Source organism: Bombus flavifrons, chromosome 7, assembly GCF_040668555.2.
Source record: "Bombus flavifrons isolate JBK064 chromosome 7, iyBomFlav1_principal, whole genome shotgun sequence".
In the NCBI taxonomy this organism is placed as follows: Eukaryota; Metazoa; Arthropoda; class Insecta; order Hymenoptera; family Apidae; genus Bombus; species Bombus flavifrons.
Window position 1 is genome coordinate 9,684,102 of NC_138448.1, and position 20,000 is coordinate 9,704,101.

At 39.3% G+C, this 20,000-nt stretch overlaps 1 protein-coding gene across 3 annotated transcripts in view; it reads right to left on the bottom strand.

Moving 5' to 3' along the window:
• The window catches only part of LOC138182095 (methyl-CpG-binding domain protein 5/6 homolog sba), a 378,991-nt gene that overhangs the window by 99,531 nt on the left and 259,460 nt on the right, over positions 1–20,000 (bottom strand). For all 3 annotated transcript variants that reach the window (XM_069117665.1, XM_069117667.1, XM_069117664.1), the window contains exon 2: positions 13,735–13,858. In XM_069117665.1, coding sequence (XP_068973766.1) covers positions 13,735–13,858 — 124 coding nt within the window. The remainder of the gene's footprint in view (positions 1–13,734; positions 13,859–20,000) is intronic.

The window sequence follows — 20,000 nt, forward strand, 5'->3', positions numbered from 1 at the left end:
TCAGCTGCCTCTCACGGATCATTTACTTTGATCATATGTTGGCTTGGAAATATTCTCGATGAACTTGAAACGAGGAGTGTTAGCCAAACGAAAAGAGAGATTTAAGCGAAATTAACAGTGAAATACTCCAGAAATTGTTTTCCCTTTTGTTTTCTTATTTGCGCAAGCTTCCCGATCCTTTCTCCGTTTATTTTTTTAATTTCCATTATTCCTGCGACAATTTCTAGCAAGGAACAATGAAACTCGGAATCAATTTCTACGTAGTCATGGCTGACATCCGGAACCCCCGCCTTCGGCTCTGTCCTCGAGAATCAATTCGACTGTGCACTTTAAATCCCCCCTACCACCGTTCGATTTCAATCCAGGTCTCGCAGGAATCGCGCAGGAATCAGAATCCAAAGGATCAAATCGCAGGAGCGCGGTAGGATCGACCACGTATCAGAATGGGTCTGGAACCTCTTCTTTACGAGCAACAGAGGAATAAATCGAACGGGTACGGGGTTGAAGTCGAGGCTTGGAAAGGGGTGAAAAGCTGGCGGCCAGGGTGGGCCAAGCAAGTCCCGGGAGTTTAAAGGAGAGACGTTCACGGCGGAGACGAACAAGCGAAACGTCGGGACGAGGCAGAGCAACGAGAATGGACAAGCAACCAAGAGAGGGACAAAGCGGCGAGGGTGTCGAGGGAGGAAGAAACGGATCGCCGTAGGGTCGACGCGCAGGAGAGCGAGATGGAACGCAGGAATCTGTGAAGGGACGAGAGGTGAGACATATGAAACGGACATGAACTTTGAGCGGTGCAAGAGCAAGCCTCTTGATGTCGGTGCCGGTGAATACGCTGGTGGTAGAGTCAGTCTGTTCCGGTGGTGAATCGGTGATGGTGTGTTGGTAGAGAACAGTAGAGGGGGTCGAAGGCGGCGGCTCCAGACTCGAGACCCAGGTCGATATCAGCCTCGAGCAAACCAGACATCTACCGACCATTCGCAAAACATTCACCTCAAGTGTCCCCGGCAATGCCCTCCTCTCTACTACTCATGCTCTCTCAATACGCTGCGATGCAGCCCCTCGTGATGCAGCCGCGGGGGTGCTGCCGCGCCACCTTCACCCATTCCTCTCTGTCCCCTCTGACTCTCCTCGTTCCATGTCCTTTCACCGCTCTCTTTCTCTTCTCTCGAGAGATAACCTCCGAACGGAACTGAAATCGCATTAACGATCGCTTCACGGGTCACTTGCGCCGGCTTTTCCACGCCGTTTTTAATACCGTTTTGTAGGGGAAATTTAATTGTCGACCGACAACGCGGCTCTTTCTCTCCTACTCCCCGAGCCTGCGGGTCCTTCGAGGAATTACAGCACAGATAATCTAATAAATCTATTTACATCCGTGACGGCTGCATTTACTCGTGCCAGATCCTTTTCGAATACTTTCATTGCGGTCCAAATGCAATTTTCCAATGGCAGCTTCGAGGCGATAATGAAAACCAATCCGTTGTCGGAAAACCGTTGGAAGAGGTAATCGACGTCGATGGCACTGGCGAAACTAGTCGAGTGACAAGTCGCTTGGTCGCATTGCCCTGATGCGAGCTAATGCGTTTTTAAACGTCCCCGTAAATCGGTCTCGTCGACATGTTTATAGTTGAATTATGTTCCAAGCGAATCGTTGACATTCTTAAATAGAGAAAATGATCGAAGCTTGAATAGAAGAGAATACACGCGTGTATCTAGCGTGACTATTTAATTTCATAAATGTGATTATTTCTTATTAGCGCTTTTAGATCCGCCTGTCCGTTAAGAGTATAGAAGGCTATGGAAGTTCGAAGCATAATTGCGCAGCGTCGAGCTGTCGTTTATAGGAAAATATCCACGTAATTGGCAGCTGAATACGGATGATTACACGTAAATAGGTAGCATCTGTTAACTCGCAGTATTTGCATATGAATGGCCCGGCTACGATCTCAGCCGTTTCGAAAGTGATAATATTATTTAAGCTTATTCCATGCAATTTTGCAAATGTGCATGCATGCTTTGCGTTTAATCGTTCGAATCCAATTATGATCGGTACATAGATACATGTAAAACATAGATACGAACACGAAGATACATGATAATGCAATATAATAGTGATAATATGTATCATTTTCCTTTCTCTTGCATTCACTTTCGAGTAATTAGAGAGATATAAAGATGCTACGTTATTATTCTTTATATCGTGTTATTATCTATTACGTATATCACGTTATTCTTCATTATACGTTGTATCAATTCTTGCATCTTTTTCCTGATTTATAAATTAATTACCATGATTCTCTTTTATAGTGGAGTTTTTTTTTTTGCTTTGTCCAAATGCTTGGAACGAATCTAAATAATTAGTTATGAAACTAATGCGATAATATTTTTAAATATAACAATATAACCCGGCCAACTGCAGATTTTTAAAACTCTGGTTTACATCGCCATAATCTTGCATCTCATCGTATTAAAATATTCTATTTTAGCTATAAAGTGACATTAAAATAAAAAAAAATAAGTAAAAAAGTATCGTTTCTTTTTCCTGTGGTATTCAATTGAAATGGGAACGAAGCTGTAAGGCCAAGCGTATCGAAAACGAGTGGATCGTCTCGAAATTGTTACTGGAAAAGCTCATCGATGGTCCGATTGATGTTGGAGGAACAGTACCAGAGACGATGTTTCCCCATCGTCTTCCGTGGATCGTACTCTCGTCAAATGGGATTTCCTCGTTGGAACAGGGGTGTTGGTGCGGCTAGCATCGCCTGAACGACGACCGGCCTGTGGTCTAATTCATCGCGGTCACATTAACGTTCATAAACTTTGAGCGTACTCGATGCTATATTTCAAGTTAATGAGAGCAATAAATTTATACGTCGCGGTAGACTGGCAGGATGACAGGGAGATTGAACGACGAGAAGAGGGTGGTGGCTCTCGGGGAGGAGGTAAAAGAAAGGAACAGACTGTGAGTGGGCGTTCGGAGGATAAGGAAGAAAGTTACGGTGGACGAGGCGAGGAAGAAACTGGGAAACGCGAGAAGAAATAGACAGAGACTTTAAGAAGAGGAAGTGAGGAAGAAAGGAAGTGGAAGAAGAAGGGCAAGAGGCGGAGGCAGAAATTGAGAAAATGAAAAGGTGAAGGGGGACGAGGTGGCTAGTAAAAGTAATTGGAAATGAAGAAAGGCATTGTGGCGGGCGATATAAGAAGAAACTACAGATCAAAGGGGCTGAGGAAGGTTCGGTTGAGAGTGGAAAGGGTGGTGACGGAGGAAAATAAGTGAAAATCGTGAGCATACGCGTGAATGTTGGATAAAGAGAGGTCGGAACCAGGGGAACGACGGGGCAAAACGCAATAGTGGTTGTTAAGAAAATAAGGGTCTAACGAAGAAAACTGGCAGCAAGCAAATTTGATCGGAAGGGGTAAGGAGAATTCCGGGAAGTTAAAAAGAAGAGAAAAATATCGAAGAACAAAAGAGAGGAATATAAGGATGTAGCAACGAAATGAAAATGTATGTAGATGTTGGGAGAATAAACGGTGAACAGAGTCACGAGGTAACAAGTAGAAATAATTGGAAATAAGAAAGAAAAAGAGGTGTGGTTGGAGCAGCGGAGAAAAATTGCGAGTTCAGGAAAAAGGGGTAATATCGAAAGAAGGACGGAGAAAGCCAAGAATTAGCGAGGAGAAGACGGAGGGTGCGGAGGGTGGGTGTACACACAAGCGACCGATATCCGTTTTTATTAATAGAAATTCAATTTGAACGGAGCAAGCTCGGCAATTCGGAGAAAATCGAATTATCCTCGGAATTATCGGGAGTGCACGATATCCGTGCATCGTGTGTGTATATATGTATGCGTAATCTAGAACCAGAACACGTTTTACACGTCAAGTACAGTACGTAGCACGAGAGTTTCGTCGACGATATTTCACAGCATGAAAATGTTGCGACCTTAATTCCTTTACTGTCAAACGTCGAAAATACTTGACGTCGTTTGCTCGTTCAAATTTCCACACTCGAATCATTTTTATTCTCTTTGCTTCAATTTGTTATCTTTCTCGTTCGATAATCCGACGTTTGGAAAAAGACTAAATGGTAATCCTTTCGTCCTTTAGGATTCTTTAATTGAAAATTGTTAAAGTAATTTGAATGAAATTTGAAATTATAATCTGTTCGACTAGAAGATTTGCAATTAATCATCCTCCATCGAGAAATTAAGCGCATGAGCGTAGAACGTCTCTCCGCTTAACGAAGCCGAAAGTTTTTCCAGAATTAACGCGAAACGAAGGGTTCGAGGGAAGTTTTAATTGTTGTTTCTTCGAGCTATTTATACAGTTTGTTAATTGCGGAATATGTAAGAAAAACATCGAGTCATGCTTTTCGCTCTGAGGAAATAATTGTACGTGCACGTGCAAAATTTACCAGCTCGTTGCAATTTTCCTACTATTTGCTGCAACATAGAAAGCATCCTCTCATGCGTACGAATTCTAAAATGAGAAATATAAATCCTAAAGAAGCAATACTGTCTTAAGAAAAATTGTGCCATGTGATTCATATGATACGAAAGTATGTGTGGTAAAATACAAATTTATTGAAAGTATTCATATTTATATAAATATAGCAAGGGAATTTCACATAAAACTCCTTATGAACCGAATATCAATTGTATTTGAATAACAATTAAAATAACGTGTTACATACGAATGATTTATGAAAATCACGGTTTCTTTGTGTGTATCCCTTTCTAATTGCGCGGATTATTTTAAAAACGAATCTGAACGAAAGTTATTCATCGTACTAAAAATTTAAATTTCATATAAGGTTCTTAATTAAAGCGCCATTCATCCCAGTAAGGAGGATTTAGCGCGCCTTTTATTCAACATGAAAAATTCGTTCGTACGATAAAAATTCAAAAATACTATGAGTACTACACATAAAGTTGTAGAAGATCCTTCTCTGACTGGATTACTAAAGTCTTCACAAAGAGTAAAAATTGAATGAACTATTTAGCATTTAATCGCTATATGCAATGGCGATACATCTACATGGTCAATACGTATTCGTAAAAATATTTGAACATTTATCGTGCAAAACTTATATGATTAGAATATATGTATTAATAAAATATTTCCAAATTTCGAATCGAACTACAAATTTATTTTATCTTCTAGATATTATAAAAAATACTTTACTTTGGACATTTCACATATTTCTATAAATTTCTATGTATTATATGTATTATATAGCATGTATTTTTAGATATTAAAATTTTTCTATAAATGCATAAACATCAGCAGTCTGCTCATTACACTGCCAATGAAACTTCATAACGTTTCCTACAACATACGTAATATATTCGTAACAGGTTTCTATAAAAGTTAAAATATGTACGTAAAATTTAACTCTGTCCAACATTTCCCAACAATTTTCCGAGAATATAAAGCAGGAAACAAGTCGCGTGGCGAAAAATTCCATCGCAACCTTTGCCCGTTCAATCCATTCAACATCTCCTGGACATACAATACAAGCACGAGCATGAATATAAATTGGCACGCGGTTACCGCGAAGAACAGGCTAGCTCGATTCGAGAATTCCAGGGAAATTCCAGCAAAGAAATTCCGAGACGTCAGGATATTTCCGTTGAGCCGGAGCTAACAAAGACGCAAACGTACCCGATAGGATTCCCTATTGGTGGTGTGCACGGTGCGGCTCTCAGCTCGGCAGTCATAAAGTTGCAGCGAACTATCAAAGTCGAACGACTTATTCGTGGCGCTCTTCATCCGGGACCGTTTGCCAATTACAAAGGGGGATCCGTCGCGAATTCCGCCTCCTCCGGCGGTCCTCGGTCCCGTTTTCTCTTTTTCCCAGCGAAAACTTTGTGCGGTTCGCCAGCCAGCCAGCCAACGACTGGATCCTTTTCCACCGAGACACCGTACAAGATTACTTTCTTTGTACAAGCGAAGTTCGTTTCCCTGCCGATGGCTCCAGTCGATTACAAAGACCGTTCTTTGAGGCGGAGGCTCTTTTGTGCCGTGGCTTCGTCGTCTTATCCACGAAAGTCATACCTTGTTCTCGTTCCACGCTATGTTTCTCTCTCTCTCTCTCTCTATCTATCTATCTATCTTCTCTTTCTATCGCCTTCTCTCTGTTCTCTCTGTCTCCTCTTTCAGGGAATTAATCGGCGACGGATGCTCAGCGCTCGATTGAAAATTAAAAATCGACTCGCTTTAAAGGGCGTGCACCTTTGAAGCGTGGCGAACCCGGAAGTCGTGCCTCGAATTCAATGGAATTTGCAGAACGGTGCTCGACCATGCAGAAGGGGTTGAGTAATTCGATGCTGGCTTACCTTTTTCTCGCGTCGCGTCGTCCCAGCGAAAAGTTGCCTCTTTGTCCGACGCGGCGATGTAATTTCGTGCCCGTTTTGTCGCGCTTTTCCCTCCAATTCTGTTTTATCGTTTGATCGACGTTCAGGGATATCGAGCGTTTGAAAGTTTAAGTGGCGACCGTAGCGAAATAATAATTTATAAATATAAAATTTAGCGTGATTTAAAAGTAGCTAAACAATTTTAAAAGTATTGATTAAATTGAAGACTATAATTTATAAAGTCAGACGAAGATAATTGTTTAGACGTAGTGAATAATTACCAACTGTTCGTATAATGAAGCCAAACTCAATTTCTTCTATTTTGCTCGTTTTCAATGCTAAGATCCAACACCCAAGATCCATTCACGTCACGAGTACCATAGACAAAGGTCGCTTTGGCAGGCATTATTTTCTTCGTCGATTATCTCGCGAAATAACAAAGAGTCGGTCATAAATCGAGACTGCCTTTCGAAGACGTTGCTAATCCAATATGACCCAAGGCTCGCGAGAAAACACAAAAGGGAAAGAGAGAGAGAGAGAGAGAGAGAGAGAGAGGGTGAAGAAAACGACGTACGCGTGCGCCTCGCAACGGGAGAGGATGCAAATTCATTAAAGCAAATTACTTACGCACGGGCTTAAACAAGACGAGCTCGATGTAATAAAAGGGTGCTCGGTTACCCTTTGTTAACGTCATGGTGTAACTCGTGCGTTCGCTTAAGCACTCGCTAATACATCCGTCGAGACACAGCAGAGCCATTCGAGCCCGTGACGGTGATAATGAATAGCAACAACTCCATAAACTAACTCCTCTGAAGAGAAGCGAGCCATCTCGTGTGTTTGGACTCGCGGCAACGACGTGCACAGCACCTTGTCGAACCGTCAGTCTGCGAGATTAGAATTGTTCGCCACGTTTACGTTTCAGCCGTGCTGCTACGGCTGCAGACTCCAGAAATGCAATTCAACGCGAATGCCTGCTGTCAAGGAAGTTGTCGACGCGACCGCCGGGATTTCGCAATTTTTACCATCGAGCCAAAACGTTAAACTTATTGTTAGTACACATTTAAACGACCACGTTTTACGGTTTCTACGTTTTACGAGTTGTTTCCAAGGTAATAATACGATACAGTTCGGTAAGGTTTTCGCGTATGAATTACAACCCAAGTTGAAAGATAAACCGACTTGACGGATGTTTAATGTGATGTAACTGGTATTAGCACCAAGTGCTAAAAGGCAATTTGTAGTCGTTGCGAAGAGCAGTTTGTGAAAGACGGGGTATAACTTCACGTGCGATTTCAGTACGAGATACCTTGTTTCCAAGCTATTGGTATTTTTATGGTGCTCCTGTTGTTTCCAGGTATTTAGGGATCGTGTTTTTCAAAGTAATAAATCTCGAATATTTATGGAACATAATGAAGATATTTGTAAATAGCTTCAGCACATTTGTTATTCTATTAAATACCACATAAGTTCTCGTCATACATGTGTATTTTTGATATATACAATTTCGAGTAATTTAAACTTTACGTCACGCGTCAAATATGTTTCTTTTTTCGATGAAAATGGTAACAATTACGACACGTCGAAATAACTATATATCGTTGTAAGAAAGAAATAGTGTTTGTTATTAATTTATATTTGATTTTTTATTCTTGAAAGCAATTAGCAATTTAATTAATTTCGAATAGCACATTGATATGACTGCAAAAATAAGATCATGTATTTTGAAAAAGAGTTACGAAAGCTGAACAAACTTGCATTGTAACTATTTATATTTTAATTCCAGCGAGACACACTCTTTAACGCGTATTACACGTATGAAAATCTTACTATCAAATTCTAATATATCAATTCTATCGAAATAATTTATTTTTCCTTTCCTTTCAACTATCTTCACAAATAATTACTAAATTTAATCGCGAGAATATTTATCATAATATATCAAGCATTTTATATCGTCGAATATTTCCTCACCATCGATAACAATTATTTATATCAAAAGTACCTCATACACGATGCTTCAAACTATTTCAAGGCCTCTTAAATACATACGCAATGAATTTTTCATTCAACATACTCAAACGCTAATCCGTGATACACTCTTGGTCTTAGCCTTCATCCAGCACATGCTCCATCCAAATCGGAAACAATGCCGTCTATTCACGGTAGCTCCTCACGGTAGCGAACGATTTCATTCACCAACTGATCACCGATTCTGTTTTAATTCAAACCATTCTCCCCTTTCGTCGACACGATGCGTACAATGGGTCGTTTCAGCAATTCGTCTAACGTATCAATAATTTGTCCAACGTTACCTATTCCCTGCAAACTCCATCTACGATACGATTCCACCGAAAACGTTTCGCAGAGCAAAGCTGCAGACCTCTGTGCAAACTTCCTGCTCGAACGGAGAGCGCACTTCGCTTTGCTCTGGTACGGTCTGTGTCTACCTACGAGGAAACTGAGAAATCGCTCCGTGGCTCGATGATTCCGCACGGTGTACACGCAACAATAGGCGGAAACGTCGGCTGCTACAAAAGGAGCATCGCGAGGGAGAGAACGTTGGACAGGAACACCGGTGGCCCGATAAAGAATCGGGCCGAATCAAAGGTTCCCGGGGAAACGTTAAGGCTGTCTCCTACATATGGTGCTCAGATTGTTGGATAGTTACGGTGTCTGACCATTGTAATTGGGTATTCGCGAACAGAAAGCCCGTTCCCGGTGCTCCCGATACCATCGATTCGATATTTTTCGTCGAAGCCGCGAATTTTTAAGTCTTCGTTCTTACGACCGATGCGGCTCGTTTTAATTGGTTCGATTGGCTCTCCCCGTGAATGCACACGATGCCCGATTAATTCGACGTTGATATAACAACGCAACGTCGATGGATGAGGAAAAGGGAAAGCGAATTCGTGGTCCACTGAATTCCTATGCAACTATAGCGTATACGTTGAATTTCTTTCCATGGATTTATGAAGACTTAAATGGTCGCGACTTAACCGTTTATAAGGAGACGGGTTTATGAGCGGTTTTATCGAATCATTGAATTTATTGCTTTAATGCGTTCGACGAACCCGTATTTAGTACTTGTAGGAATTTAAGCGGATAATTTGAAAGCGATTAACTTTGTGCTTTAAAATATATTGAAGTCGGCGTTTTTCTATATATGCATATTATGCTATTAGAAGTTAGTTATTAAGTAATAGAAACTTTACAGGGCAGAATATTTTTTACATATTCATTTATGAAATAAAGTTTGTGATATTATAGCAAATTTTTCATTAGGATATGTATCTATGATAAAATCTCGTTTAGTGAATTACCTAAATTCAAGTAATTTAAGACCACTTTACCAGCAAAAACCTGTTACTTATTAGGTTCTATTCCATGCTCGTGCTTAGTACTTAAAACATTTGCAAGTCGCGTAAGACCAATCCACTAGTGTTAATCTGTTATTATATTTTATTTGATTATATATCTTCTATACTTGATATATATATTATAGTAATTTTATATCTTTTCTAAAAACGTACGAAACGCTCTGAAGGGAACTAGGAGGTTCTTTTCCTGATGGCTGCCAATTTTGTTGCATGTACCTTGCTACTCTTTTTCCTCAAATCATACAATGTCCAGACTGGCAGTTTCGTTGTACACAGCTAGATAGAGAGTTTGTATTGCAGATTCGAGACAGATACAATCTGGCCGGCCCGTTGCCAGAAGCGACCAGTCCTCTTGGTTACGCGACGAGAATTCGTCTCGCGAGACGAATCGCCTACTGCCGCATACGTAATAGAAATTGTAACGTCGACGAGTCTAATTTATGACGGACCCTTCGTGATTAGCGTGGATAATGTTGTTTGCAGTTGCCAACAGACACAGTCGATCGATACCGCATCGCAATAAATTTACGTCTGGAATGTGGAACTTGAGCACCTTGGGGAATGCCAGATTTATAAAATCAACTTAAAATTTTGTTTTTAAAAGAAAAGCTTAAGAAACTCGTTTCGGAATTGAAACTTTTGCTCCACGTAAATAGGAAATCACCAACCTACCAAACCTACCAAACTTCTTTACATCTCTATCAAAAAAAAAAGAGAGAAAAATATTCTACTTCAAGAACTAACGTTCCAAGTGTTCAGGTATTTTAAAAGATCACTGCACCGTCACTTAACTCGGAAATTCAACTACGCAACGTACGAGCATGTGAAATGCCTGCGGAGCATATATCAGCATACCGAGGCGCGTCAACATCGCAGAAATTTCAGGCGAGTATATCTTTATTGGCATGCACGGGAACACACGTAACAATCTGGGCCGTTAATCGAAAGCTATTACTCCCAGAGTGATCGATAATTCAGCGCAGAGAGATCAGGCGAAATCGTCACCGCGAGACAATGACTGGAGGCAACGATAATTGGTCGATAAAGTGATAAACCCGGCTGGAGATTATATTGTAAGCACGCCACCATGTCAGAGATATGCAAATGATTATTAATTATTAGCACGTTGATCGTCGTGTTGTCGACAGGTCAACTCGGATCGATGCTTCTATGAATTCCCGTAGACCGATGCTACACGATAAAGTTTAATTAAGGAACGCATTAACGCACTGTACGTAGTACATACGCAACGGGATGGTAAGCACCGGCTGAGTGAGCGGTTAGCAAGCAGGTGTACGGATAATTATACGTTTTCCTCGTATATCGTCGCATGCTACTGGAATAATTAAACAAAACTGATGAGCGCGTTCGCCCGTCTGTCGGGGCGCTTTGGCTTATTCTTCAACCACCCTCTTGTCCCGTAGTTTCGTGAATTTTTAATTTGCGCGCCAATGCGCCGCCGTGTGCCTCCCAAATTAACGTTGTTAATGCTCGGTCTGCGAAGCTTCTTCGGGACTTATTGGCGCGCCGATGATAATTACGTTCGGTTAACCGGTTAACTCGCTGCGGAGTGCGGAGTAATCGTTTGTTGATGGACCAACTCCTCCTTTTGCTATTTTATCATCCTGTTCCTTTCGTGTCTCGAGCCAGTCAGAACAATTCGTTAGAAGGTTTTTGTTATGAATTATTGAAATGATTGAGGTAAAGGGATCTTCGACGAGTCCGAATTTTTCATTACGAGCGAACATGCATAATTCCAAGTTTCTCTCGACGAGTTCGTCAATGCGACGTGTCTGACATAGTCTCGAGAATTAACGGCGGTAATAATTAGACTACGGATAGTTATATTTAATTACAAAGGAGCAACTATGATAGACAATTGGTTTATTTACTAAATATTATAGTTTGGATATTTTATACGTCTATATGTATTCTCTATATTGTATGCATTCTGTGATTTTTGCATCTTGAAATTTCCAATAAATGCATAAAAATCCGCGGTCTAAGTAATAATATAGTTCGACAAGCTGGTTCGAAGTGATGTACGAAGTTCTTCTTATTGGCTGACAGATAATTGTTTCGCATATAGACTGAATGTTTATACAAATTCATATCATTATGAAAAGAATTAACAAAGGGAACTTAAATAGGATTTTCTTTCATCTGTAAAATATCACGCTACATATTTTTCTCTAGATATTTTGCACATTTCGTTCGCACAAAATTCGTAAATTTTTCAGAAACGCATAAACATTCCCAGTCTATTTATGTACGATGAATCATATCGTTTGTGTCGTGTTGATGTACAGTATCCTTTTGTTGTTTGTGGAAAGGTTTACATCATGTACATACAATAAACTTTAAAAACATAGGATTATATTATGTATTATCTACGAGACCAGATGTCTTGATACGTATGAATAAATATACATGTGAGTACTATGATACTTATGAAACGTACAATACAACCTAAGAAAATGAAGGAAGTTAGTCAGTCCTGTTCCATTCTTCGGTTAGCTTTTCAATATTTTCCCTAACGTCATTTGCACGTATTCCACGCATTCGACGTGAACATTTCGCGCACTTAATGATATCTCCACAGACACCCGATAAATAGACAAACAATGTTCGACTACCGAGCGCAATTAAGCGTAGCTGTGCTGCAACGAGTCATGCATCCCATAGACTTTCACTAGCGCGAGACGCGTGACGATGGAATCGTTCGCGAGGAAAACGCGAAATGAATTCCAAAGGAGCATCGTCGATTCGACGCGGCTCTCCAGCCAGTCTGCCGTGCGTTTTACACGCTTCTTCGCCTCTCTCTTTCACCGGACGTTGCACGCGCGCGTTTACACAGCATCATCGCTCGCGCAACATCGAGTATTGACTCATTGCACGAGGAACGTCGGCCACGGAGATTTCTCAGGCCAGATTACGACAAGAACATCGTTGGTCGTTTTGCTACACGACTCGCGATTTACTCGCGACAGGCATCGACGTACGCGCCGCGCTTTTTACGAGCCTCGTTTCTTCCTTTCGGACTTCTTGTCGCAAACTACACGGCTGATTTATTTAAATTGCGTTTCATCGACCGATGCTTTAAATCGCGGTCGGCCTCTTAAGGACGTCTTCAAGATGGATATCGATTCCGCCAACGGAAATATCACTTTTTCCGCGAATGTATTTGAAAAATGTTCGATTGCACCAGAAAAAGAAATTGTATTTAAAATATGTGCTTGATGAATTTGGAATTTTCGCTGGTTTGTACAGGATATCATGATCGGTTCATTAAACATGTAGGTACTGCAGTGAAAGTGCTATTCGAGAATTTCAGTAATTTCGTACTTATCCTTCATTGTGATTGCGTATCCAATATTAATTACAGCTTTCTACTTTAATTTTTAATCGATATTGCTGAGCCATACGTGATTCGCAAAAATCATTTAGGCTTAGACTATTTCCTTTTAATTTGTATTCTATATTTGACGCGCTGAAAATTATCAATGCCATTGACTCAGCATGCTTCAAAATTAAATACTCTGTCTCTGATTCAAATTGTCGTGATCACATATGATCCAACGATACCTTTAATCGCAAAAGTGTAGAAATTGCATAACAGATAATCGCAAAACGTTTGTTATCATTTAATTGCCTTGATATTTAATATTACAGATTCAAATAATGTAGCGTGAATGGAATGCTCTGATGCAGCAATAATGCAGAGCCTCTAACATCGAAGGAAAATTATAATGTGAATGTTTCTTTCCAACCTATATTTCATGCTCATCGAATCGGTCACAATACGCGTGCAACTTATGATTCGCCTCTAAATAAAGCTTGCGCAGTTCCTTATGAAAATAGCCTTCGAACAATACGCCGATGTTTGAAATGACTAACAGCCGCCGCGTATGCTCGTACGACAATAATTGCAGCAATTTAACAGGCACGGTATACGTGAAACGATCGTGACTGAGCCCAAATAAAAATGACTGCGAACATACCTTGGGGTCGAAGTTGAAGACCTGTTCAGGTCTTAGCGGACACTCGAGACCGCATTTGCAGGTTCCCACTGTTGTCAGGTACTCCTTCAGTTGATCCAGCGAACCCAGCGCTGTGCTGCTTGGACTGTAACAAAATAAGACAAAAAGTTAGTAAACGAAGCAGTAGCGTACCAGGCAAAAGAGAAACGCAAAGACGTTGAAAAAGCATACACGGTCGTCCATAGAAATCTTTTACAATCGAGGCAATGAAAGTATCAAGAAAGAAGTATGCATTACTAACTCCAATATATTGCACGACAGATGAGAAAGACGATCCTTAAATAAAATTCTTTATCGAAGGTTACACGTACAGTGACTCGCGAAAGTATTCATACACTCGTCGACATCTTTTATGAATATATTACTTGCATACTTACTACGAAACAGCCTGAAATTTTATTAGTATTGTAATGACATCTACCTATCATGATTACATAGAATTTTCGATAATTCTGAAAATTGTATATGCAAGTTACAAGATATTTAGTACAATACTATGCAGAGATAAAAAATCATTTGTATTTAAACAGGCAATCGTACACAATATTAATCAATTTCAATGTACAATGGGACCATCTTTAATACTTTTTATATGATTTAAAATGAATATTCAACACGAATATACTAATTTCTGTACTAAATATAAGTTCGCAGTAAATACGTATCTCGTCCTTCCATGTATATTTTCAGATTGGATACAAATCTCCCCAATATAATCTTGGCAATCGCGTCTCGTTACAGCTCTAATGAAATGTCAAGATCTTTTATATAACACGCGTGATATACGTAAGTGTACGAATATTTTTGTTGTAAATACGTAGGTGGGATAAGTAAGAGAAGACGGTACGAACACGGTACGAAAATTAAAACGTCTTCTCTTATTTTTCCCTGTGCGAAGTTTCAATCGTGTTTCTGCGCCATACTTCCAGCATTGGGAGGAAAGCCAACGAGCGATATCAAAGATAAATTAACCAACTCATAAAGAAGCTGTAGCGGTGAACGAGGGAGTCGATGTTTCGAGGGGAGCGGCAAATAGGCGTTTCATAATTTCACCGGCTGCGTCGATGAGCTGGAAGGAGACGGTTTATTACCTACAGACATCGCTTGTTTGGTGAGACCGGACAGTAATGGTTCGAGGACGTTTGCTGAGCGACCAACGAATTACACTGAGGGGATCCTTGCCGATAATTCTAACTGGCCCTGTGAAATGAAAACGGTTATCGATGTTCGTAAAGGGGACCGAGTTATTGCATCGCTTGGATTGCTGGCAAATTTTCTGCAAAGGGTGCTTTACGATTGAGAGTTACGACTTCTATATACTACGGTTCCTTCACAGAAATTTGTAGTTCTTTTCTTAGTATTTTTATACTTAATCTTGTTAATCGAATCGATTCTTCGGTAGAAATTACCATAATCGTTTTTTAATGTCGAATTTATCAATTTTATGTATTGCACCTTTTTCTTCGTGAATCTGTACGATGTTCATGAATTAATACAGATTCTCTGTACTTATTTCTTGATTTCTTTTACATGTACATATTTATATATTAAAATTTAGAACTAATTCATTTCGAATTTAAAGAATTTCGTTGTTAATTGTTTAACGAATACTCGCTAGTTAACTCTGTTCCTTTTTTGAATAAAGATGATCAAATATACCAAAAACTACAGAGACAAGTGGCTAAAATTTATTTTCAGTATGTATCTTACAACATTTTATAAAAAAATAAGTGTATAAACGTGACAAATTTAACATTGGATTTTGCAATTGTTCCGAAGAACAAAAAACGTGACTCGTATCTTTTCCCTGTGATCTCCACACATATTAATTAAACATTCGTAATCCGTCAACCTTCTACTTACAATATACAATAGAAGGATCCTTTGTTTCGTTTATTACTATCCAAATAGAAACACCGTAGAATATCAACAACTGTATAAATCATTTTTACGCGCCGTCAACATCTGACCTATTTCGCCGTATTTAAGCAAACGAAATTTCGAAAGACGTAATCCGGCAAAGCTGCATAAAATGTTTCGCATTAAGCGTAGTCAAAGGTCTCTCTGCGTTTCACGTTGGTAACATCGTTCGGCCGACAATTTGCGCGATTAACGCGTTCAATCTCCCGGCATTAAGCGTCGTTGCATTTTTACCTCGTTAGCATTTTCATTTGGCGCGGTCTAGAGGCTGGGAGTAATTGAAATTCCGCAATTAATCTGGAAACACGGCCGTCATAACGTGAAGGGAAGGACGAGATCTGGTCTCTGGTAGGCCGTCGAACGGAAAGACGGTTTATCACCTATCGCTCTCTGACGTCGAATCCCCGACAGCGATGCTTTGCAAGCAACTAATTCGACGAAGGGATCTTCGCCAGGCGGTTCGGGTTGAATCAACGAGCTGAAACGGAGGCAGGGTCGCCCGCTTGTATATTGATTACCTTGTAGAGGGACAGAGAGACTTTGTTTCAGAGTACTTTGCAGCTTCCTAAACTAATAACCTCGGGCGCTTCATCCCGGCATTATAACCTCGGGGGAAGGCTCGCCTTTCCCGTCCGATCCCGGTCCATAGGAATCCTCCTGGCAATTATTTCTCGTGACAACAAGACGAATTCGTGCACCCACGTTCGCGCTAATTTGCGCCGAATTCGATTTGTTCGCCGTGCTGCCAGCCTACCACCAGCCCCTTCTTGCGTCTGCTCTCCACCCTTTGTCACGTCCGCTATGAATTATGAAATACATATTTTCACTCTCGCCGCGAGTTAGTCGCGGATTATTATTAGCCTTCTGCAGGAAGTTAGCTGAAGTTGTGTATACACATTGCGTGAAATTCAGGCCGGATTCTCGAACGAGTGATGGAATAGTGAGTTAGCTACGGCAAAGGTTTATCGAAGTATTTCTAACAAGATGATTGGCAACTGAGATTGAGTTATGGTAGAGTTGTGTATTTGCTTGAGGATTTCGGGGCTGGATATGTGATGTATACACGTAACATGTAGCTTATACTTTCCAATAAGTTAGAGTCTTTGTAAGCAGAACGTTTCCTCCAAGAAAAGGAATATTGATTATAACCTTTTTACTTTAGCTTCTATAAAGTAAGTAGGTTCGATCAGCATATACGCGTAAATCAAATTTCATTAGTATTTAGAAATCTTGATAATATGCTCGATTTATATCTGGATTATGGATAAGTATAAATAAAGGAAAACAATAAGGTATTTGTTTACATATTCACACCATATTAAACACAAATTTTACGAGTCTTAGATCTTCACATGCTTGATATTAGAATTTTGTACACACCTCTTAATTGAATAAAGACAAAAGACATATAATTATATAATTTACTGGGAATTATTCCAAGATAATCAACACTGTTAATTACCGTGAACAGTTTCAGAATCAACTTAAGGATACATGTTGCATTAAATTAATATTTTTTTAATGATAAGATTTCTTCCTTACGTTGCTGGTGAATTATCTCAACTTTCTCTATATCTATGATGGAAATGGAATTATATTCAGACTATTATTAACGTTGGCATAGTAATCAAAGTGCCTTGCCACATGTAAAATTTGTAATAGAGAATATGCGTAACTATATTATGAATGAAATAGTATTGAAAGCATCGAGATTGTATGCAAACCTTCTGTTGTTATCTGTTATCTGAATGAACTAGTTGGCACAGTAATTAAGAGCGCGGTTGATCAACTACGAAAATTCGAGTAATTACTTTCCGTCTCGGTAAGACAAATTTGCTATCTACTCGGGCTGTTAATTTACCTCGGATTGAATTTGTCGAGAAACATTGGAAGCTAACAACTTGGATTTACCTGCTTGATGATCTAGTCTATTCTAAAGTAACCGAAGAACAATATTTACGATATCAAAAAATGTCTATATCGAAAGAAGATACGTACATTACAGAATCTCTTTATAAATACAATCGACTGTATTTCTGTAATTATAAAAGAGAATTTTATTATAAAAAAATCTTTATTGCATTAGCAATATCCTATTTGTAATTTCATTCGTTATTAAAATTTGCCGATTCAAGAATACAATAAAATGAAAGAATTTTTACTAGGATAATCGCAATAAATAGCTGTCTACATAAAGTAAGGGAGAAAAGAATCAAAGGCTGTTACGTTTCCACCTAAAATTTCATATCTCCGCTTGATTCTAATGCATACGTTCTCGCAAGTCTATTCGAGGATGAAGCCAGGTTTGTGGGGTTCGTAAAGCAGACTTTTTCCATGCCACCCTCTTATCCCGGATTCGAAATGCAAAATCCTTGGCGATGTATCAACATTCACGGAACCATAGACCCAGACTGGATTCCCGACTACCAGAGAAAATAAGAATCGAGGGTGGAGAATTCTCCACGTGGTCGCATAACCTCCCTCGCCTAAGAATGGAGGAAAGCTTGTATCATAGATAATGCCGTAACATTTTCACGAAGGAAATCTGTAATGAAATATGAAAACGTGCATACGAATCGATAAATAATCCGTATAACGTGGATGTCTACGACGATTGAATTTATTTTATATCTTACGATATTTTTATTAGAAGTAGTATACTTGGGAACATTTATATTTCAGGACTTATACAGCGGAGAAATTATTTTACCCGTGACATTACAAATTTCGAATTTTTCTCCTCTCCAGACAATCAGCACAATGCGTGTACTTTATTTTGAAAGTAGCACAAAATAATTAACATGTTCACGCTTGGTAATTTTACTGAGATCTAGAACACTACAAGGTTCTACATTTAAGACTAGGACAAGCATTTGGAAAGTTAGCTTTCGAATATTATACTTTATATTAGTTGTTATTATTACCTATTTGAAACAAACACAAGAAATCCTTATTTCCTCAGCATTATTGATAATTGATGTGTTCGATTATTAATCATGAGAGGACATAAAAGCTACTACGTACGGCGTCAGCAACTGCATTTTAATGCGTTAACTCTTCGAACTTTTCTATACTAACCTCGCTTTTATTAACAGATAGAGAGATTTTTAAAGTTCGAAAAAATTAAAACTAAATTCTATATGAAATCGAAACAAGAAGCAATAAATATCAAAGACTAATAAAAATGATAATAAAACTTGTCTCGTGTTCCAAACGACGCGTAAGATAAAACAATTAAGTAGCAGCTGATAAACAGGTATTTGATAATATTCTTGTGAAAAAGAATCTTGTGAAAAGATAAATCTTTTTATTTTGTGACGCAGGAGTCGATATCGTGAGCAACGACAAGACCGGTAACTTATTTTCCTATAAAACCGCGACAACGGATTCAACAACACAGCTGTGATTCCATAAATAAGGGTTGCGAGGAGTTCCTCCCAATTTCAGTTAGCACGTGAAGTGCGCCGAGGCATGTTGCACAGAGTAAAGAGGCACGGTGGATGAATTATATCGGTTGGAAAGGCTGGCTAAGCTGCTTGTCCTCGTAAAGCGAATTCTGCCACCAACGAAACCAACATCAGCTTTTACGATGCCACCCACCCTTCGGGCTCCACCCCAGACCTTGTCGAATCATTCTTGTTCTTGAAGCTGTACCGTGCCTGTTGTTTACCGTACGATTTGTCATGATTCTTTCTGCAAGGACAGCTTCCTATTTTTAAAGGAAGTTACGCTCATTTAAATTGAAGTATCTGCGAGATGAAGAACAAATGCTAACAAACGAGTGAGTCACGAGAGACGGACAAAAATATGTAAAGAATTTCTTTTCCTATCATATTATAGCAAAAAGAAAAATATTATCTTCATGTGCATTTTTAATACCTGAAAAAAATCTATTACAATTTTTAATGTAATATAATTAAATTAACGGGTATATTTCTCTTGCACTTTTTTACCAGGAACATTTCCAGATTGCATCATCTTCGATCATATCGCAATGTACGATGCTTAAAACAAGGATGAAAATTACGTAAAATGAGGTAAGAAACTATTTATATTTAAGACATATAGAATAACAGGTGCGTTCCGCTGTAGTAATTTTATGGGAGCAAGGTCAGTGAAATATGAACATAGGTATTATTCCTCGATATAAATGGTTTGATCAACAAGCTGCTTTACCTACTCAACATTGTACCCTACTGTAATAACAAAAAGCCGTTATGATAATGACAACAATTTTATGATATAAACAACTCGTTCCAGGACCGATTAAATCAATCAGATAGACAAAAACGAATTATTCTTTCGTA